General features: G+C 35.8%; 1 protein-coding gene across 3 annotated transcripts; it reads left to right on the top strand.

Moving 5' to 3' along the window:
* The first annotated feature begins 2,634 nt into the window (after window positions 1–2,634).
* LOC109213618 ((-)-camphene/tricyclene synthase, chloroplastic-like) lies at window positions 2,635–11,578 on the top strand. Of its 3 annotated transcripts, none has more exons than XM_019377431.1 (7): window positions 2,635–2,918; window positions 4,710–5,007; window positions 9,364–9,643; window positions 9,791–10,009; window positions 10,229–10,367; window positions 10,467–10,715; window positions 11,045–11,578. In XM_019377431.1, the coding sequence occupies exons 1-7, from the start codon at window positions 2,667–2,669 to the stop codon at window positions 11,366–11,368; spliced, it is 1,761 nt and encodes a 586-aa protein (XP_019232976.1). In that variant the 5' UTR covers window positions 2,635–2,666; the 3' UTR covers window positions 11,369–11,578. The 3 variants fall into 3 exon arrangements, with proteins under 3 accessions (XP_019232976.1, XP_019232975.1, XP_019232977.1); XM_019377430.1 differs by having other exon boundaries at window positions 9,259–9,643; XM_019377432.1 differs by lacking the exon at window positions 2,635–2,918 and adding an exon at window positions 3,372–3,565 and having other exon boundaries at window positions 9,259–9,643.
* Window positions 11,579–24,620: the final 13,042 nt, after the last annotated feature.

Below are 24,620 nucleotides of genomic sequence, written 5' to 3'. Positions count from 1 at the left end.
TATTTAAGTTAGAAAAACACATATATTAAAAAAAAAAAAAACTCTTCTGAAATAGTTGTCAGACTTCTATATTTATTTTTTTTTGCTAATCAGACTTCTCTATTTGATTCAAATAGTTTTTCTCTTGCACTGGCCAAATATACGGTAAAATTAGTTTCGTAATGAGATGATTCATATTTGGTTTAGATAATCTCCTCTAGGGAAGAGATTATAAACACATCAAGCATAAAATAATCACTCAAAAGCTCGTCATTAATTTAATTACACAATTTTGTCTTATAGCCTGTTTGGCAAATAGCTTCAATAATCACCATATTTTGTTTTCAAAAGTAATTTTGGTTAGAAGCAGTTTGTATTTGTTAATTAATTTAAAAACACTTCTGAGCAGCAATTACTGTTTGGCCAAACTTTTAAGAAAGGAAGTAAATTAAAAAATAGCCAGATTTACAAGTGGTCATTCAAAAATAGCCACAATTTCAAAAGTAATAATCGTAATTTAGCCACTTTTCATGTAAAGATAAATATGAACAAAAACACTGTTCAAAATCCTGAAAATGCTTTTTGGAACTCCAATATATTATACTGGAGTTCCACCATAAGTATACTAGAACTCTAGTATATTATACTGGATTTTCAGTATAATATACTAGACTTCTAGCATAATATACTGGAGTTCTAGTATAATATACAGGTCCAGCATAGTATGCTGGAAGTTCATACACAGGTACTCCAATCTCCATTATATTGTGCTAGAACCTTTCGCGTGTTGTATTTCCAGCATAATATGCTGGAAGTTCATATACAAGTGCACCGATCTGCAGTATATTATGATGGAACTTTTCGTGTTACAGCAAGTAAAAATGGTTAAATTGGACTATTGAAAATGGTTAAATTGTTCTAACGTTGGCTTGTCTAGCAAGTGAAATGTTAGGCACCATCACGATTCCGAAAGTGAATTCCTGGTCGTGACCTAAACTGAAAGTATGAATTAAGGTTTTTCTTTTGGAAAGTTTTTAATTTTTTGTTTTTCGGCCTCTAGGGTTTCTATGTAGAAGTGTTTAAAGGATTAGAAGAAGGAAAATGTGTGAAAGGAGAAGAACAAGAGGGTAGCGTGAATAGGGGTGATGAAGATGAAGNATAGGAGGGTTGGGGCTGATTTTTTAGCTTTACTTTGGACTATTACGCCCCCACTTTTTCTTTATATTTAACGGAAAAGGGTTAAAAATACCTCTAAACTTTTAGAAAAAGTTTAAAAATACCCTTCATCCACGTATTGGGCTAAAAATATCCCTCCATCCACTTTTTTGGTTCACTTATGCCCTTTGACCGTTAGGTCAATGCTGAATTAAAAATAATAATTATTTAAATTCTACGTGGCAACTTTTTATTGGTCGAAATTAAACATCTAACCTAGTAGAAAGACCTACCCGTATCTACCCATTTTTCGGACTAACCCGACCCAAATGAAAAGTTCAACTAAAAAAAAGACGTCCCACTTCCTAACCACAATTTCTTCACGGGAAATTCTCTCTTCTCTCGAGTGGAGGTACTAATTCTATCTATGGTAGTATAGTTTGACATTTCAAGTAATTTTGTTTTAGTTCAATGATTAGAAATGATCGTTTTCTTCCTAATAGTCAATACTGATGGCGAATTTTCGAACAACGAATGGAAACAATATTACTAGTAACATAGAAAGTTTGATGACTTGGCTTTTTTATATACTGCAATGAAACTCGTTCGAATCATTAGTTTTTCTTTGGAAGAATTCATTAGAAGTTTCTGGACACATTTTGAGTACTAGGTTACAAGACACGTCATCATCTCCCCGTAGTATAACGTTTCGGTGTCAACGCTTTTTTCGTAATTGTTGCGATGTGAAAGTATAATTATCTGGTCTTGGTTTTATTTTGATTAGCTAAGTTTATTTCAGATTATAATAAGCGATTTGGTCGCCACAATAGCGACTTTGGTCGCCACAATACATTGAAGCCATGCCCTTGTGTTCTAATTGGTCTTTAAGAAGTACTTAATGTTAGTCGAGGTGCGTGTAAGCTAATCCGGTCACCACAATTATTAAAAAATAGAACTACTTGGTGCCCGGACACCACGGGGTTAGATGGAAGTGGGGCGTCTCTTTTTTAGTTGAACTTTTTATTCGGGTCAGGTCAATGTTTAGGGCGGGTTGGTCCGAATAACGGGTAGATATGGGTAGGTCTTTCTTATAGGTTAGATGTTTTAATTTCGACCAATAAGAAGTTTCCATGTGAAATTTAAATAATAATTATTTTTAATTCAGCATTGACCTAACGGTCAAAGGGCATATATAAGTGAACCAAAAAAGTGGATGGAGGGATATTTTTAACCCAGTAGGTGGATGAAGGGTATTTTAAAATATTTTTCAATAGTTTAGGTGTATGTTTAACCCTTTTCCGTATATTTAATTTCTTCGCCACATCCGCTTTTAGGGTGGTATTTGTTATACTAAAAATAAGAATATGATGGTATTAGAACGTCCGTAAAGGTTAAGTGTGAAACTAATTTTTTTTCCGAACAAAGTAAAGAGTACACCTTATGTATTTTCCCTTATATATATGCCAACTACTTGGGGATCCAATTACCATATTAAAAAATCTCTCCACTCATAAAATTTGAATAAAGTAAAGATGCTATTGATGGCCACCTCCATACGACCTGCAGCTCCTTCTCTTTCCTTTTTCAGTGGTAGAAAGGCATCACTTGTATCAAAAGACAAACCCTGCAGCCTCTCTACGGCTAATTCCACTAGTCCAAAAGCTGAACCACCATTGAGTCACAGCTCTATTCCCACAAATATGAATACCGATAGGCGTTCTGGGAATTACAAACCTCCTATCTGGCCTTTCGAATATATCCAATCCATTAACAATGATTATGTGGTACAGACTGTTATTATTAAGTCTTTCTTGTTACTCAAAGATAATATATACTAATATCTCTGTGTACTATATTTTCATGGATCAGAATCACGTGAATATTTAATCAAATCTATATCTATATAATAATATAATTGAGGGACATTGCTTAGTGATGTGGAACTCTTATAAACTAGGAATCTCATTTATCCTTTTTCTTAATTTGTTTTGGTTTTGGTTCCTATTTTCTCCATTTATATGCTATTTTAAATTTAAAAAAAAAAAAGAGAAAGAAGTTACTCTTCGAAAAAGGTTGTGTTTCTTACTATAATAACCAACCCCTTTCAATTTAAGACAACCACCCCTTTCAATTTGAGACAGTAGTTAGTTTAATAACCGTTTGTTCTATTAAAGGAACGCTTATCCATATAGTAAATCTCAAGTTTTTGCCCTTTCCAGAATGCAATTATATTCTTTATGTCAGAAATATAAACTTATCTTAATCATTATGCGGGTCTTCTAAATTGAAAGAGTTGTACTCCAACCCTTCCAAAACTTCTTCTTCCTGTTGGATTGTCTTTTGTGCTATAACAAGTCAACGAATGCAATTTTGAGTTCTTTAATAGGCATTATATTTGATATAATGTGTAAGGGTCAGATTCTGCAAACAGGTACGTACTAATTTTGATGGCATCAACGTCAGGTTTTGTTCCTTTAATTAACAAATTTAGAGTTAAAATTTTCATATCTTGCCCATTGTAACTTAACTTCTTTAAGGACTAGGGTACATGTAATCATAAAATGGTGATCTCTATTGCATAATTTAAACTTCATGCATGAATAGTAATTAATATCATATGGTTAATGGCTATAGTTGTTACCTCTATTGCCAAATGAAATTTCATTGATTGTCATATATACGAATTGATTAATTATATAAATGAAAATATGTCGATTATTATTTTCAAGGTTAGACAAGAATTAGGATTATATTAATATTTAAAAAATATTCTTGAAATCATAAGAAAAATGTTTTTACGTTTAACCATTTAAAGGATGGTGACCTTTTATCATAAATTTTATGTCCCATGAGAGAAACATAATATGTTATTGTTTTATGTATTATGCTCGAAAAAATATATGAATAATTTGAGCTTTGATGATTTCGCTAGATTTGGGATTAGTATATATATTTATATTTTAGCTTAGAATATTTACATGACAATTTTTGGATACTTTTTGTATTCTATGTTAATGTTTTTTGTGGACAATATGAAGTATTTTTTTCCACTTTCATAAAGGTTGCAAAGATGGTATAGTTAACTCTAACAAGTTACTTGGAAGACATTAAATTTTCATTTACTTGGTAAGCACTTTGAACATGAGTACAATCATGTTTTTATGAAAAAGTATAGGTATTACGAACATATAATGTTTTTTTGAAAATTAATAAAAGACCAAATATTTTGGCATTTCAGGAGAGCAAAGGGAAAAATAGAATGTGAAGAAGTTAATTGAGGGCTGTATAAAAATTTAGTACATATACCGAGTTTATAATGGTTTTTCATTTGGAGGGTAAAAAGAACACAACGTCAAAAAGTTCTTCACGTTAATGATTGTTTTAGCATATCTTTGCATTTGATTTTATTTATATATATATGTCTTGCATTATATTTTTATTGTTTAATTTATAATTCCTTTTGCATCAATAATATTTACAAAAGTATATTTAATTGTGCGAAGCACAAATAAATTAACTAGTGCTCATTATATCAGTTAGTTAATGTTTTTTCTTAAAAAAAAATTCGTACATAGGGAGAGAACTATACGAAGCGATTTAATGAACTGAAGGAGGAAATGCGGAAGAAGTTCAAGATGATGGACAATGTTGATGGAGAAGAATTAGAGAAGCTGGAGCTGATTGACAACTTACAAAGACTTGGACTGAGTTACCACTTCAAGGATGAAATCTTTCAAATTTTGAGAAGCATACACCAACAACAGATATTACAGCAGGAAGGCACAAACATAGTCTCAGGAGAATATTCATTATTATACGCCACAGCTTTGAAATTTAAACTATTGAGAGAACATGGATTTGATATCTCTGAAGGTACGTACGTACTGTTCATCTGTGCATGTTTTGGGTCCTTTTTTATGCTCTTATATTCTTTTGGTTATATTATGTCTTTTAACATAGACTAGTAAGGCAATAGTCTCAAATTTTGTGTGATTTTAAAAAAGATTGAAAAAAAAACTTATTTTAAAACCTGAACAAATTAATTTATATAATGATTCCTTACAATAATTAAAAATATTTATATATCACTTATTACCACATAATTATTTTAACTAAATTTACCATCATGTTCAAATATATTGAATTTAGTTATTGTGTCAATATCAAAATATTTATATTTATCATTTATACAAATATTTGTATTTCTTTTAACGTCAACTACTATCTTCCAATATATATTCTTTTGTATATTCTTTATTGACTGGCGTATTACATACGTACAATGCACACACACTAAAACTAGTACTATAAAAAGCCTAAGCTTACACCACCTATGAGGTATATTCATAATTAAGTATATTACAATATAATTACTAAAGTAAATTAAATTATAAATAAAAAGTTGATGTGTATGTATTTTTATGAAATTTTTAAAAAGAAGATGAACATATTTTGCTGAAACTTTTTATTCACACCTTAGACAAGGTGGGTTGCTCTGATGGTAAGCACCCTCCACTTCCAACCAAGAGATTGTGAGTTCGAGTCACCCCAAGAGCAAGTTGGGGAGTTCTTGGAGGAAAGGATGCCGAGGGTCTATTGGAAACAGCCTCTCTACCCCAGGGTAGGGGTAAGGTCTGCGTACACATTACCCTCCCCAGACCCCACTAGTGGAATTATATTGGGTTGTTGTTGTTTTTTATTCACACCTTTTGTGACGAACCAAATTCCATTACAGGTCGTGATGGCGCCCAACACTGTTGTTAGGCAAGCCAACACCGATCAACTAGTGAGTGCCCATTTATTTTATTAAATAATCCCAAAATTTAACTTAAGTTTAAAGCATTCGGTAAATATCGAATTTTTAAGGCAACTAAAAGGAAACAACTAAGACAATCATGATTTCAAGAATACAACCCCAAAAATCAAGTCTACTAATATGTGCCAAGATCTAGTGTCACAAGTGCGTGAGAAATTAGTAGAATATACAGAAGAAGACTACCCTACTATCTGAAATAGTATAGACATATACAAGTAAAAGAGAAATTCCGGCATGGTGTTGAACGACTAGAATGCAGGCAGCTCACCGTAAAGTCTCAGTCCGAGATCAAGTGTGCGCGCCTGGTGGATAACTAGATGCACCTGCCTCATATCCTGTACAATTAAGTACGGAAGCGTTGTATGAGTACATAAACAATATGTACCCAGTAAGTATCCAGTCTACCCTCGATGAAGTAGTGACGAGAGGTCGACTTGACACTTACTAGGGCCTACAATAATATAATTAAAATGTTACGCTAGGCATGAATATCATGTATAATACTGACGGTTAATAATAGGAAGTGACAAGTTCTTCTTCCATAAATATAATTTCAGTTTCCCTCATATCATTTAACAATTTACATTTTAAGGCATTAAAGCAATACAAATCACAGAAAGTTTCAAATAATTGTCATGCGCAAGTTATGCCGAGGTCGTACGGCCCGATCCAACATAATATTAAAATGTGCACTACCGAAGGGTCGAACGGCGTGAACCATAGATGCATCTATTCACCCCGCTCGCGAATTATTCATGCGATGCGGTCAAATATAAATTTAATCATTTAAATCAAATTCTTTCTTAAATTCTTTTCTTTAAAAGAAAAAGTCAATTCAACTTGAAGCTTTAAATCCTTAGAAATTCTCAACTTAATTCCATTTAATACAAATAACAAGTATCATCAAATAACGGTCTTCACAAAGCATGGTGTAAACCTAAATTACCCGGACATTACAGGAATAGTATCTACTTATGAACTCTCATCACTTCGTGCGTACGTAGCCCCACAAACACTCACATTTTTATTAGATTTACCTATGGGGAAATTTCCCTTTTGCAAGGATAGAAAGGAGACTTACCTTGCTTCAAAGCCTACTTCCAAACTCAAGAATGGGCTCAAACCGGAGCCAAACAATCCAAAACTATTCAAATAATGTAAAAACCGATCATTATAGGTTCAAAAGTTCATACTCTAACTATTAAAGTGATTACCCAACCCCAAAGGTAGGATTCATAAAATTCATCTCCAGGCTCACGTGCCTAGATTTCGGAAATTTTTGAAGGAAGTTGTAAACTATAACCTAAGGAACATAAATATATGATTATCACTAAGTTTCATGGTCAATTTCATGGTAAAAGTCTCATTATTGTCAACCCTAGGTTTTTCATCTAACCCATGATTTCTACCAATTTTCATGTTGGAATCTACCCAAAATTTATGTATTGAACTCATAAAAGGTAGGAATTACTTACCTCCAGAAGCTAGGTGGAAGTCCCTCTCAAAATGCTCCAAAAATCGCCCCAAGAGAGAGAAAATGAGTGAAAATGGCTTGAGTCCCGTATTAACTGAACTCACTGCCTTCTGCGATTTCCGCACTTGCGGTGCGTTACCGCATTTGCAGTCCCGCTTCTATGGACGATTGTCTGCTTCTACTGAAATGGGCTGGGCTAGCTGGGACCGCACCTGCGGACAGGTGTCCGCTTCTGCGGGAAAATGGCCGCATCTGAAGAGCCTGGGATCCTCTCCTTGGGCCACATCTGCGGGGCTCCAATAGCTCCTGCGACTGACCAACCGCAGGTGCCATAAAACCAATTTACTTCCACTGTGCCGAAACGTACTTATACTACTCGAAATGATACCAAATTTTGCGTGCAAGTCTTAAATGACATTACGAAACTATTCCCAGTCTCAGATTTCCGTTTGGACCTCGATATCATCAAAACCCACTCCAAACCAAATTTAAAGACTTCTAAAAACCTTCAAGAACCAACTTTTACTATTAGGCGCCAAAATGCTCCCGTGTCATCTAAAACCCAATTCAGGCATACGCCCAAGTCTGAAATTATCATACGAACCTGTTGGAACCTTCAAATCCCGACTATGAGGTCGTTTACTCAAAATGTTGACCGAAGTCAAACTTGGCCTTTTAAGCCAACCTTAAGGAACCAAGTGTTTCGATTTCAATCCAAACTCTTCCAAATCCCGAACCGACCATCCCCGCAAGTTATAAATCAGTAAAAGCAAGTACGGGAAGTCTTATTTAGGGGAACAGGGTTCTAGAAAGCAAAACGACCAGTCAGGTAGTTACACTTTTGATTGAAAAAAAGAATAATTTTTTAATGAAAAATGTATCTTTTGAAACTCATGAATAAGAAATGAACATAATGACTTAATAAGATATACGAACAGTTAACTTTCTTGCACTTTAAACATGTAATTATTTGTATTTTCATTTAGTTATTATATTTAATCATATAAAAATTTCTCATGTTAATTTTTGTTTATTTGTTTATACTTCCGGATCAAAATTATCTTTTAAATTTTCTTAGTTAGTTGAACTTTCATTTATATAGAATTTTCATTATATAAGAGGTTTAAACTTTTTCAGAAAAATATGAATAACATTATTATATACAATGTTTTCCCAAATACATAAAAGGCACGAATTAACAAAAATATTAATTACTTTTTAAAAAACTTCATAAAAATAAATATATGTAAGAACTTTTTATTTACAAATTTAATTTATCTTTTAGTAATTAATATTTTAATATGCTTAGTTACAAATATACTTCGTAGGAGGTGTAAGTGTAGGGTTTTCATAGTATAGAGGGTGTAAGCGTTTGATTCTAAAATATAGGTTATGTATCCGAAACTAAATTATACTACAAAGGTGTTTAGTATAATTAACCGACAATTAAGTTATTATAGTATTGGTTACACAATTCAGGGAGTTACCAATGCAAGGAAAGAATAACTAAGCATATTGATAGAGCTACCAATGTTTTAAAAAGAACAGTCACACCTCTATATAATTATTTTTTAATATATTATATTCTATCTCTCATTAAAATAGTATTTTACCAATTATTAACAACAATATTCATCTTTATTGTAATACATTTTTTTTTTTGTAAAATTACTCTAAATATAACAACCATCTTTATAGATATATAGCCTCTACGATTACCAATAATCGGTCTCTATGACAAAATATTATGTGTATATATATATCTTCATAATGAAAGATTTCATTCCGTGAAAAATCGGCACATATATTTAGATTTTTTTCTCCCCTTGTTTAGATATATTGAACAGTTTCAAGATTGAGGACGGTAATTTCAAGGAAAGTTTTGGTAATGACACGAAAGGATTGTTGCAATTGTACGAAGCTTCGTTTTTTGCTACAGAAACAGAAAATACTTTGAAATCCTCCACAAGAGTCACAAAGTCGGAGCTGAAGAAATATCTTGAAAATTATGAACACGGTGAGGAGAATGTAACAGCAACATTAGTCCACCATGCGTTGGAACTCCCTACGCATTGGATGATGTTGAGATTAGAGACAAGGTGGTACTTAAACGTTTATGAGAAAATGCCAAACGCTAATCCTCTTCTGCTCGAACTTGCCAAGTTGGACTTCAACATTGTTCAAGCAACACATCAAGAAGATTTAAGAGATGTATCAAGGTGAGACATCTCTCTCTGTCTATTTATTTATGTATAATATATCTATCGTTAACACATAGGTTGAACAAATATTTCTACTTAATTATTTAGAACATGTTTTTGATAATTTCTCATGCAGCGTTGATGACTAATTACTTATATTTAAAGGTGGTGGAAGAACACATGCCTGGCAGAGAAGTTGCCATTTTCAAGGGACAGATTGGTGGAGGCTTTCTTCTGGGGAGTAGGGACAGTATTTGAGCCTCAACAACGACATTGCCGGATAATGATAACAAAGCTCACTGCTCTTGCTGCAACCATTGATGATATTTATGATATTTATGGGACTTATCAGGAGTTACAACTCTTCACTGATGCTGTAGAAAGGTAATTAAAGTAACTACAATTCATTAATCTTGCGTAAGACAAACCATTGCTCAACTTATAGCTAATGATTAAGCGATAAACAATTTCAAGAATATTTTTTAATAATTAACTTCTCCTTTTCAAGTACGTTCAAATTTCACCTACTTCCTCTAATTAATTTAGCCCTCTATTAGTTCTCCTTTCTATTGATGTGAAAATATAAAATAATAATAAATTCAGATGGGAGCTAAGAGCAATGGAGCAACTTCCGGAATACATGAAAATAATGTACCTTGCGTTGTTCAACACAATCAATGAAATGGCGTACGAAGTTCTTAAAGAGCAGGGTATCAACGTCCTACCCTATCTTACAAAACCAGTAAGAATATCGTTCTATTTGTAGCCTCATAGATAAATCATGCCTATTTTATTAGTTTCCTATTTAATCTGCTATTTGAAATAGATTTTAATTAATTAGTGGACAGAGTTATGCAAAGCTTACTTACGAGAAGCAAGATGGTTCTATAATGGACATAAGCCAACTCTGCAAGAATACATGGATAACGCATGGATCTCAATTACAATTCCTATGATATTAATCTACGCATTCTTCTCAGTCACCAACCCAATTACCAAAGAGGAATTGGAATCAATAAGCAAGTACCCAGACATAATAAGCTGGTCTGCAACAATTGTTCGCTTCGCTGATGATTTAGGGACATCATCGGTATGTTTTTTTACGTTTCTTTCCAATGAAATTTATATAACTCCTCTGACAAATGTTGTATAACATTTTAAACCTTCATAATGACATATATATTCAAAATAAGAAATGAACGAAGTGCAATGAGTTTGTATTTCAAATTCAATTTTGGATAGGTCTCTCTCTCTCTCTCTCTCTCTCTCTATATCTATATATATATATATATATATATATAGCTCTTATTTTCTTTTCGGATCAAAGTAGTATGAAATATATGGCCTTCAAAAATAATGAACGGACATTGCAAATTCTCGATGTCTCATATTATTTTTCTCCTCGTATATTTATTTCAGCATGAATTGAATAGAGGGGACGTTCCAAAGTCAATTCAGTGTTACATAAACGAAAAGGGTGTTTCAGAAGAAGAGGCAAGAGAACACATACAATTTTTGATAAAGGAGACATGGGAAATGTTGAATAGAGCTCAGAGAGAAAACGTGTTATTTTCTGGAACATTTGTTGAAGTTGCAAAGAATATTGCAAGAACGGGGCAATGCATGTATTTGCATGGAGATGGGCATGGAATGCAAAACGCCGATAGTGAAAACAACATATCCAAAATACTTTTTGAGCATATCACAGTTCCTAATCCATTGACTCATAATCCATCCCTATAATTAAAGCTAAAAACCAGCAGTATAAGTTATATGTATCAAATAAGAGTCGGAACTTGTGCTTCAGTAATACTGTACGTGAAAGCAGTAGTGAGTCAACTTATTATTAATTATACACTATATAGCTTGTTTTGATGGTTGTTACCCATCATTTCACGATGTATGCATTGTATCATTTGATATAGGTTAATAATATTTTAGTATTCGGTTTAACTGGTCGTATTGAATGATAACTGTTAAATTTACTAAAATACGTTCAATTATTAGAAATATTAGATTCATCAACAATTACTATAAAAATAATTTAAGACAACATAATTTTCAAATTTATCACCAATTACTCCTTGTAAATATTTAAGCTATAAATTTATACAACTCCTAAAAAATTAATCAAATACAAAATGTCATCCAAAAACAGCAAAAACAAAAAATAGTCTTAGCAAAAATAGAAAAAGTGGATGAGAATATATCGATAAAATGGTTATAAAAAAACGGTAGCGTATATGAACTTGAAATCTGAGGTGAAGATTCTAATACTGTAAGATGGAGTTAAATAGAAAATAGAAGAAAAAAAAAAAGAAAAGAAAAACAGATGGGAAAGAGATCAATAACATAATGCTCCAACCACTACAAATAGGTCATTACATATAATGTAAACGATCAGATCTAGAGTTTTATTGTTGCTCCGATTCGTAATAAAAGAACAACACAATGAGTAACAACCATCCAAAGGAGCTACTCCATCTATCTCGATTTGTTTCACATAGTTTGATTTAACATAAGATTCCGTCAATTTGAAATGTCGTGCGAGAGATCTACGTTCGCTTTGCTCGATCAATTTCTCTTGTTCTTCTTATTCCTCATAACTAGGTATATCTTAATTTCTTCAAATTATAAGTATTTTGGACTCATTATTCTTAATAACCACGACAATTAAAATGGACCGGAGACACTATGAGCCAGGAGTCTAGTTAAAGCATGCAGCCCAAGAATCCTTGTTGCAAACCACTGTTGAGATTTTTAAGCAAAAAATAAGCTTAAAAGAGGGTGAATGGGAAATGGAGAGAAAATACAATTTTTTGAGTCTAATTTTAAGTTTCCCCTTCTTAACAATGAGACATTGTCCCATATTGGAAGAGGAAAAGATTTTTGATGGGTATATATATAATTGCTCTTCTTGTAACTCTTAAAGAGTTAAGAAGAAGGCAAGCCTCGCGCCGTCGTCGTCGCTCGCTCAGCTACGGCTTCGGCTTCGGTCAAATGATTGATTGATTAATTTTTTGGACCAAATTTATTAGTATTATGGACTCATTATTCTTAATAACCACGACAATTAAAATGGACCAGAGACACTATGAGCCAGGAGTCTAGTTAAAGCATGCAGCCCAGGAATCCTTGTTGCAAACCACTGTTGAGATTTTTAAGCAAAAAATAAACTTAAAAGAGGGTGAATGGAAAATGAAGAGAAAATAAAAATTTTTGAGTGAAATTTTTAGTTTTCCCCTCTTGACAATGAGACACTGTCCCATATTGGAAGAGAAAAATGTTTTTTGTGGGTATATATATAATTGCTCTTCTTGTAGCTCTTAAAGAGTTAATAAGAAGGCAAGCCTCGCACTGTCGTCGTCTGTCACGACCCAAAATCCACTAAGGGTCGCTGTGGCGCCGGACACCGCTGTCAGGCAAGCCAACTAAAATACTTAATTAGATTCCAATTTTAACAATTCTTCGAAAACCAAGATTTTCCTTCCAATTTCATAGGTAAAAAGGATAACTGCTTCAATTCAAATTAAATAACAAGCAATTAATACAAAGTACTTTAAAATCCATCCCAGAACCCGGTGTCACAAGTGCATGAGCAATTTCTAAGAAATAATATAATACAACCACCGTCCGGAATACAATATTGGATAAGAAATAAATACAGATAACTGGAAGAGACTCTGCTGGCTATGGGTCGCCTCGAGGAGTGCAGCTCACCTAAGTCTCCGTATCAACCATGCTGCTACACCCAGTAGGCCACTAGAGTTACATATACCTGTGCAACAAAAATGCACAGAAGTGTAGTATGAGTACGAAAACAACATGTACTCAATTAGTATCCCGTCTAATCTCGAAGAAGTAGAGACGAGATGGTCGACTTCGACACTTACTAGTGGTCCAATAATGATATATCCAATATATGCTAAATCGTGGATTCTTATGAACATGATTATAATTCGATAGGTTGAAGCAAATGAAGAATTCCTCCTTTTATAGGAAATTTCCAAATTTCTTTTTATCATTTATACAATTATTCTCAAGCCGGAAAAAGGCTATAACAACGTTAATAAGTTTCAAGGCACGCAATTACAAGCATCTCGCAAATCATGCCGAGGCGTACGGCCCCCTCCAACAGAAAATAAATTGTGCACTGCCGAGGGTCGAACGGCGCGAACCATAGATGCATCTATTACCCCGCTCGCGACTTATCCATGCGACGCGGTCAACATAAATTAAATAATTACCCTGCTTGCGAATCATGCATGCGACGCAGGTGCACATAGAAATACATATTCAGATAGCCAATTAAGAATTTATCGGGGAATATTTATTTAAATAAAAGCCACTTTCTCTTTTAACAATTTAAGAAAAGAAGTTTAATCCTTTTTGAAATTTATTTATTAATTCGATGTGGTTTAAGCAATTCGAGCTGTCAATAAGTTTACAATTAATCCAAGTATAACATGCTTTTGGGTACTATACTACCGGGACAATAGCATAATAGTAGCTAGGCACAGACTCTCATCACCTCGTGCGTACGTAGCCCCCACAAATAGGAGCACATAACCAATTAATTCACCTATGGGGACAATTCCCTCTTACAAGGTTAGAAAGGAGACTCACCTCGCTCCGAAGATCCATAACCGGCATTCCACGCCCTTCCGAAGACTCAAATCGATGAACGAAGCTCCAAAGCTAGCCAATAATGATACCAATCCATTAATATATACTTAATTATTCATTACATCCCAATTTATAACCATTCCTAACCTCGATCGAAAAGTTGACGAAAATGCCCTCGGGCCCACGTGCTCGGATTTCCAAAATTTTCGAAGAATAAGTTTACCCATAGCTTCACAAACCCAAATATATAATTTTCTCTAAATTCCATACCCAAAATCATGGTCGAAATCCAAGAATACTATTTTTTTTTAGGTTTTCCCTCAAACCCTTGATTTCTACCAATTTACATGCTAAAACCCATACGAAATTAATATATTTAACTCAAGATAGGTGGGGTTAGCTTACCTTGTCGATGATGATGAAACACCCCACATGAAGCTCTCCAAAATCGCTCATACCAAGAGTAAAATGGGTGAAATGAACTCAAACCCCGATTTTAAACACCCTTCTGCCTCCAGCAATTTCCGCACCTGCGGTCCTATGACCGCTTCTGCGGTTCCGCAGGTGCGACCACTCAACCGCATCTACGGTCATCCCCATGCCCCTTTATTTCCGCTTCTGCGAAAAAATGATCGCATCTGCGGCCCCTTCACTGATAGACCAAAACCGCATCTGTGGTTATAATTCTCGCTTCTGGGAGGCCGCTTCTGCGGTCAACCCTCCGCAGAAGCGGTTACACCAGCAACCAGACCCCTTTAGCTATCCAAAATTCCAAATTTTGATCCGTTAACCACCCGGAATCCATCCGAGGCCCCCGGGACCCCAACCAATCATACCAACCAATCCCAAAACACATTACGGATTCGCTCGAGGCCTCAAATCACATCAAACAACACTATAATCATGAATCGACCTCCAATCCAAGCTTTATGAACTTTAGAATTTCAAACTTCTATTTTCGATGTTAAAACCTATCAAATCACATCCGATTGACCTCAAATTTTATAGACAAGTCATATTCGACATCATGACCTACTCCAACTTTCGGAATCGGATTCCGACCCGATATCAAAAAGTCAACTTCCGGTCAAACTTCTCAAAAACCTTCAAATTCCTATCTTCAGCCAAATGACTCCAAAATGACCTACAGACCTCCGAATTCACTTCCGATCGCGTTCCCAACTCCAGAATCACCATACGAAGCTATTCACAGACTCGGAATCCAAAACAGACATCGATAACACTGAAATGCACTTCAAGCCAAACTTATGGAATTTCTTCCAAAATGTTAACTTCCACAATAGACGCCAAAACGCTCCCGGGTCATCCAAAATCCGACCCAAACGTAAACCCAAGTCCGAAATCATTATACGAACCTGCTGGAACATTTAAATCCTGATTCCGAGGTCGTTTACTTAAAAATTCAATCCTAGTTAATTCTTTCAACTTTAAGCTTCCGAAATGAGAATTCTCTTTCCAAATCAACTCCGAACTTTCCGGAATTCAATTCCGACCGCACGCACAAGTCATAATACCTGAAGTGAAGCTACTCATGGCCTTAAACTGCTGAACGAGGCGCTAGAGCTCAAAACGACCGATCTGGTCGTTACATCGTCGCTCACTCGGCTGCGGCTTCAGTTTCGGCTTCGATCAAATGATTGGTTAATTGATTTTAGTTTTTGGACCAAATTTATTTGTTAATAGTGAATATTAATTATCCGTGTTTGTAACAGATGTGATCCAATCCGTGGATTTGTTCCACCAAGGCCATGTTCTTGCTCCATTAAATGGCAAGTACTCCAGCCCCCAAGTTCAAGTGCTTGCTCCATAACAGCCCTAGGGCTCCGGCCACCATGACCAAATGCTCCACTGAATGAGTGGCAGCGGATCCGTTCTTATCAGCTGTTTGCACTATAAATGAGTGCCAACATGTGAGAGAAGACACACAGAGACTAAGAGCAATCTGCCTTCTCTTCCATTAAACTCAACGTTGGCTATAAATTGCAGTCCTTCCTCTCAGAATTTCCATTCGATTTATGAGTTCTCCTCCTTTGTTCTGCATTGTTTTTAACTTCAAAGAAAGAAACTGTAAGTGTGATTTGCTACCGAACTTTGTGTTCACTGAAACAATGGGGTTTGAAGTACCGCTACACCAGTGTGTAATTCGTTCTATCCTAGGACGAAATAATCCATAACCTTGGGTACTAGGAGAGGGTTAAATTCCATAAGGAAACACTGTGAATTCAGTGGGCTCGAATTAACTACTATTTCATTTATATTTCCATTTATACGCTAATTTATTTTCTCCAGAATTATTATTTACAAATACAACAAACTAACAAGCATAAGGAATTTAATTTTTATTTCTGTATTTATGTAATACTTACTGTTCTGGAAACTAAAACCTTTGTGGTATTGTCTACTCCTGTTTAACACTGGCGTTGGCACCGGCAGAAAACCCCGGAAAATTTTTCGGGATTGATTTCAAGAGCTGGCAGCAGAAGATGTTCTTCTACTTGACTACTTTATGTCTACAGAAGATCATCAAGGAAGATGTTCCTGATCTGCCCGATGAAACTCTAATGAATGAATGCTTTCTCGTGATTAAGGGGTGGAAGCATTCTAATTTTTTGTACAAGAATTATATTCCTAGTGGGCAGGAGGATAATTTGTATAACGTATAAGTGGAAACGTCAAAAGAACTGTGGATTGCGCTTGAAAGGAAATACAAAACTGAAGATGCCGGGATGAAGAAACTCATTGCCGCAAAATTTTTGGACTACAAAATGGTAGATAACAAGTCTATTATTACCCAAGTCCAGGAATTGCAAGTGATTATTCATGATCTCCTTGCTGAAGGTATATGTCAAATGAATACTGATGTTGAAAGTAAAATTTTTAGTATTTTTACTAACGGAATTTTCATTGAAGGTCTTGTCACCAATGAAGCATTCCAAGTTGCAGTAATAATTGAGAACCTAGCAATGATCTTATATAGATGCTCTAGGATATTCTTTGGTGGATCAAAGACTGATAAATATGAACTGGCATACTTTGCAATACATTAGTGATGAGTGTTGCTTTTCCTCCAAATGACAATAGCTTCCCTTTCCATGAATGTAATTTAGCCTTCATTTTCTTGATAAGATCCTCATAATACTCCTTCTTCCTTCTAGTGTCGAAAATAGGACATCCTAGGTATGTGAAGGGGAATTTACCTCTTGCAAAACTACTGATAGTTCCAACTGCCTGAAACAATCCATTATAATGCATGTAGTATGAACTCTTATCTTTGTTGATCATCTGGCCTGATGTCCTATCATAGTTTCCCAATTCTGTCATAATCTTTCTCAAAGATGGAGTATGAGCAGATGCAAAGATTATGGTATCATCAAAATATTCCAAGTTGTTTAAAGGATCAGACCACTTAGGCATTCCAAATCCCACATATGACTTGTCTTCAAAGAGCTTATTCAAAGACCTTGAAAGTACCTCAACTGACAGAATGAACAAAGCCGGAGATAGAGGATCCCATTTCTTCACACCCCTTGTGGACTTGAAGAACCTTGAGGACTGCCCATTCACCAACACTGAGTACCAATTGTTTGACACCAAGTTCCACACCATGTTTATGAAATGTTCAAAAAGCCCATCTTCCATGAAACCCTATCATAGTCCTTAGCCATGTCAATCTTGATCACCACATTAGCTGGCTTTCCCCTTAACCTTATGTCAATCACAATTTCTTGAGTCAATAGGATGTTCTCAAATATACTCCTACCCTTTACAAATCCAGATTAGTTTGGATATATTAGAGATGGCAGAAAATTTTCCAAACTATCATGTAACACCCTAGATAAGACCTTGTTAATGAAGTTGCTCAAAGTAATAGGTCTTAAGTCAGAAAAGGTCTCAACTCTAGGTTTCTTTGGCAGTAACACTAGATTGGTGTGAGTGATGGATTTAGGCAATGCAGCTCCTCTATATAAGTGTAGGACCATGATGTGTATATCAGGACCAATAACATCCCAACATGTTTGATAAAACAAGCCAGTGAAACCACCAGGACAACTAGCACTCTCCCCACTAAGCTCAAAACGGTTGCCCTAACTTCTTCAAGTGTTGGCATCCTGCTAAGCTCCAAGTTCAGATCCATGGTGACCATGGAAGGTACATTATTGAGCAAAGAAAACTCAGAAGTATCACCTTCATTTGTGAACTGTCTTTGATAGAAGTCCACTGTAGCTATAGACAATTTCTCTTGATCATCAATCCACACCCCACTTCCAGTTTTAATCCTCTTCAATTGCAATTTCTTTCTTTTTCCATTGACATGATTGTAGAAGAAACTTGTTCCTATCACCTTCAGCAAACCATGGCTTCCTAACTGTTTTCTTCCAATACTGCTCCTCAATACTCAAGTATTTCTTCAATTTATATTGAGCATTTTGAAGCACAATCCTATTCTCAATTTTAGGCTCTTCTTCAAACAACACCTCCTTCACCCTAACAATGTCCTCCAATATTGCCAATTGCTTGGAGATATCACCAAATATTTCTCTACTCCATTTTGAAAGAGCTGCTCTGATGGTAAGCAACCTCCACGTCCAACCAAGAGGTTGTGAGTTCGAGTCTCTCCAAGAGCAAGGTGGGAAGTTCTTGGAGGGAAGGATGCCGAGGGTCTATTTGGAAACAGCCTCTCTACCCTAGGGTAAGGGTAAGGGTAAGGTTTGCGTACACACTACCCTCCCCAGACCCCACTAAGTGGGATTATACTGGGTTGTTGTTGATGTTGTTGTTGTTGCCTTTACCCTCTTGAGCTTCTGCTTGAACATCAAAAAAGGATCTCCTATGACATCATCTTCCCAATTCTGCCTCACCGCATCCATAAATGTAGCATGCTTTGTCCGAAAATTCAAAAATCTGAAAGGCTTGACAAAATTAGTAGTCTGCTCCCCACATGTCATCAACAATGGTGCATGATCTGACCCAATTCTTGTTAGATGTTCAACTTCAGTGGTTAGCAACATGTTCTTAAATGGAAAATTCACTAAGATCCTATCCAATCTCTTGAATATACACTCAACATTGGGCCTCCCATTCCATCATGTAAATGGACTGCCCTTATAACCTTGCTCAAACAAACCACAAGTGTTCACACAAAATGCAAAGTCCTTATATTCAGGAGGGTGTACTGGAACTCCCATATCTTCTCATCTTCATATAGCACCACATTGAAATCCCCTCCTACCAACCATGGCAACTCCATATCACTTGCTAAGTAGTACAAGTGACGCCACAATTCTAACCTCTCTAATGCTGAACATTTTGCATAAACAAATGCCATCATCATGTATTGCCCCAAGTCATGGTGAAACACTTTCACAGTCACCTGTTGCTCAGTATCCTCTACTAATTCCCATTCCACCACTGCATCAAAGAACAACTATATTTTCCTATTAATATTTGCATAAGTAGTCTCCATCAACCTCCTTCTATATCTATTAATGAATCCCTTCTTTTGAAAAGGCTCCACCAATTCAACTACAAAAAAATTATGCTCCCTATTCATGTTGATCACCCTAGGAAAGGCCTGATGTTTATTCACAAACCTTATGTTTCAAATAAGTGTTTTAATCATCACCATTTAGATAGAGAAGCTGCCCTCCTGGGCATACTTCTTGAAGGTTGAACAGGTTCTTTATTCAGATTCTTCTTTGTTTTCTTATCTCCCTTAACGGTAGCTGTAGGTGATAAATCCCCTTCCCTAGCCACTTGTTTGAAGTTTTATGTAGTTGATTCATCATCTCCTTCATCCTCCATTGAATTTTGTCTCAATATGTCTTCATCAATTGGTGCCACATTATGTGTAACTAAATCATGTAAATGCTGTAAAATAGTCTTCAGTAGAACATTAAGATGCAGCTGCATAATTTGATCAGTGCCAGATTCTATAGGCACTGCCTCTATTTCCCCAGATGCTCTTGGTACAATTTACTGCTTATCAGCCTGTTCATGCCCCTTTCTATTCTCCATAGAAGAGACAACAACCTGAATCATTTTGAATTGCAGCTCATAGACACTACCTAGCCCAGGAATTACTGTAGCAGTCTGCCTAGAAATCACTGTTCCATTGAGATCACCACCCTTCCCATTGCCTGTATTTTGGTCTAACCCACCATATCATCCCTGACCTTCACATTAACATCTCTATCAAGTTTATTCTCCAATGCATACACAGGAACACCATCTACATAGGCCAAAATCTCCCCACTTTCACCAGGGTTTACTATTCCATTGCCTTTCTTCTTGCTCAGAGATAATTGAGTTGAGCCACATTCCTTTATAGCTTCCTTTGATGATCCTCTATGTCACGCCCCGAACCTGGGCGTGGACGTAACACGGCACTCGGTTCCTAACTACATGTGACCAAGCGAACCAACTGGCTGGCTGAATCAACGTGTGATATCATAACATACTGAATGTGGAAGATAAACTAACACATGCTGATATACTGAAAGTCTGGATGATATAAATCAAAGTGCAGAAATACTAAAACCAATCTAAAACATATATGTAGCCAACATTGCTTAACATGAAAAGCTTGAGACTCTGTCTAACTGTCACTCTAGTGTATGAAGCCTCTAATGAAGTACTGAAAACAACTGACTGTCTGTAAATACTGAAAGACTGTAAAGTAATGATAATGCCCCGAAAGAACTGGGGATCACCAAATAGCTGGTACGAGAATCCTAGCGCTCTGAATCATCAACCTGTAAATCATTACCTGCATCGTGAGATGCAGGCCCCGGGCAAAAGGGACGTAAGTACATTTGAATTGCACTGGTATGTAAAGCAACTAAAAGAAAGAATTATAAATGCTGAAACTGAAACTAAATTGATAACTGAGAATTGATAATTGGTACTGAAATGATACTATTGAAATAAAAACTGAAATGATAATTGATAACTGAACTGATAACTGATAACTGGTAGCTGAAATGATAACTGATAACTGAACTGAACAAAGGAAGTAAGGATATGAATACTCCCTCTTCTGAATGATGAACAACCTGTTTATCTGAATAAGCTAGGGCCTCGGGCCCAATATATATGTGCACATGCAACGGCCTTAGGCCCAAGTATACGTATACATAACTACGGCCTCAGGCCCAAAAATGCATAAAGCATAAACTACGGCCTCAAGCCCACACATGCATAAAGCATAAACTACGGCCTCAGGCCCAAGTATGCATAAAGCATATAAACTACGGCCTCAGGCCCAAATAAAGGTGTTCAAAATTCAGGAACTGAGAATCAAACTGCAATACATGATAGTGAAATACTGAATAACACTGAGTTACATGATACTGGAATACTGGATCACACTGATATACATAATATTGGAATACTGAATAGGACTAGACTGAGACATGTATTCTTGAACTGATTATGAACACTGAAACTTCAACTGTTTACGGCATATTGAGTAATCTATACTAATACTCGGGGACATCAAACCCAAGTCTATATTGAATACGCATTGAGCTCACAACGTTCAGAATGAAAGTGGTGAACGAGTTATGAAGCTAGAGAATAGATGTTCTGCAACTATTCAAGGAACTAGGCTAAACTATATTTCTGAGGCAATTAGTAACGTCGTAAAAGAAACGTAGTGTAGGGAGAATCATTAAAATTCCCTAACATAGAGAGTTAGCCTCACATACCTTAACTTCCTGCTCTTGAGCGTAATACAACATTCGCCAACCCTTTCAACCTTAATCTATATCAGTACAAGTCAAAGGGATTCCATATTAGCAATAATTCTCATGTTTTAGTCACTTAAATATTTTCTCAAACAATTGGTGACATAAAGCTTCATAGTCCTTATTAATGGTGTCTCTACACCAATAACCCATTCTCTTGCTCCTAGATAAATTCTAAAGTCTCAAATGGTTACGATCAACATTATTCTTTATCACCCATAAGGTAAATAACACCCTTAATCAATAATCAACAATCAACACCCCATACATATAACCGTTCATGATTTTCTATCAAACCCATCAAATCATATCTCATTAACTAGAGTCTATAATTATTAATCCAATAGTATAATCAATAAGAGGATGAAGACATTACATTTTTGAAGTTCAATCCTCTTGAATTCGAGTTCTAGGGTTTCTTTCAATCCTCTTGAATTCGAGTTCTAGGGTTTCTTCTCTCAACAATGATGCCCCAATCTAATATCTAATGATTTGGAGGGTTTACCCATATTAATAAGAAGTTGGGAAATTGAAATTAACTTAGAATTACCATTAGAACTTACCTTGGATGGTGGAGGGACCTTTAAGGAGTTAGGTTTTTGAGAGTTCCCCTTTCTAGAGCAAGTTTTTATGTATTGGGGCTGTGGGGGACGAATTATGGCTTTAAAACGACCCCCCACGAGCGTTCCCGTGCACCTGGAGACTTGCCCGTGCTATTGACTGCGCAAAACGTCAGTAACACTGCCTCAAAATTAGCGCGGTCGCGCTATGGGCGCGCTACCGGGCGCGTATATCGCATACTATTCTGTAAAACGCGCATAACTTTTTGCACAGAGATCTGTTCGGGCTCCATAATATATCATTGGAAAGCTATTTCAAAGGCCTACAACTTTCATACTTTGCGTTTCCCGAGTTCCTTACAAATGTTCAGTAAACCTTGATGTAAACGGACCTTCTGCAAACTTAGTCGATTTTGTCGAATCATATGCACCTCACTTTCCATCTTGATTTTGAAACAACTATTTTCACCCATAATCATCCCGATAGGACTCCATATGTCCAAAATATAACCTTAATACTCCTTTAACTCATTCATACCTTCACCAAATTTATGGGGTGTTACATTATCTCCCTATTGGGATCATTCGTCCTCGAATGATTGTCCTGACTATAACTTCTGCTAACTTCGGACCTTAAACGAGTCTGGTGCAAACATGAACTTTCATTAACACTTGCATACTAAACTGAATGAATACATGATTACTGAACTGTTGATATACTAAATTTAATGACTACTGCACTGGCTCAATATTGGTCTGCCATGGATACATGAATACATAACTAACATGGATATTCAAATATTGAAGTGGCACGAATATTTGAGAATTGAACTAACATCATTATCAGAGTACTAAGCTGGCATGAATATCTAAGTATTGGACTGACATGAGTAGCTGAGTATTGAACTGACTTGAATATCTGAGTATTGAACTGACATGAGTATTTGAGTGCTGGAAAATTGTATGTTATAACATGACACGTGAAATACTGGTTGTACCACCACTATTTCTGGTGGCAACTCCAACTCATGAGCTAATTGACCGATCCTTCGCAAGATTCTATATGGACCAATATAGTATGGACTATGCTTCCCCTTCTTCCCAAATCTCATAACGCTTTTCATAAGCAAAACTTTCAGAAACACCCAATCACCAACTTGAAACTCTAGGTCTCTATGCCGCACGCTCGAATAGGACTTTTGGCGGCTCTGAGTTTTCTTCAAACGCTCGTGAATCAACTTAACTTTCTCTATAGTCTGATAGACCAAATTTGGTCCCAACAACTTCTCTTCACCAACTTTGAACCAACCAATTGGCGATCTACACCTTCGCCCATACAGAGTCTCTCACAATGCTAACTTGATACTAGAATGGTATGTGTTATGATTGGCAAGGTCAATCAGAGGTATGTGATCATCCCAATTACTTTTAACATCAAGGACATATCCTCAACTGTTTGAATAATGCACTCTGCCTGGCCATCTTTCCGAGGATGAAAAACTTATGCCTAATCCTTTCTGAAAGGACTACTAAAAGTTCTTTGGAAACTGAGCACCACAGTCCGAAATGACGGACAACGAAGTCCCATACATCAGACGATTTCCTGAATGTATAACTTGGTATAATCTTCTACTGAATCTATAGTTTTTACTGGCAAGAAGCGTGCTGACTTAGTTAGTCGATTTACAATCATCCAATCAAGTCATTCTTTCAAGATGAGCAAGATAATCGTGTTATAAACTCCATATTTACCATCCCCACACTCAAAATATATGTATTCTATGATAAAAACACTAGACTTTGTATTGCTTGTCTTTCACTTGCTAGCAATTCGGACAATTGGCCACAAAGTCTGCGACGTTCTTTTTCATGTCGTTCAACCAATAAATCTCCTTAGTGATGATGCATATTTGGGGAACCTGGATGGAAAGAATACCTGGAATTATGGGCTTCTAACATGATCTTACCTCTTTAAGTCCATTTATGTCTAGAACACACAATCTGAATTGGTACCTCAAAGTACCATCATCTCCCCCTTATTGA

Source organism: Nicotiana attenuata, unplaced genomic scaffold (assembly GCF_001879085.1).
Source record: "Nicotiana attenuata strain UT unplaced genomic scaffold, NIATTr2, whole genome shotgun sequence".
Taxonomy (NCBI): domain Eukaryota; kingdom Viridiplantae; phylum Streptophyta; class Magnoliopsida; order Solanales; family Solanaceae; genus Nicotiana; species Nicotiana attenuata.
Note: the sequence above shows the minus strand (reverse complement) of the source record. Positions and strands in the feature narration are given on the sequence as shown.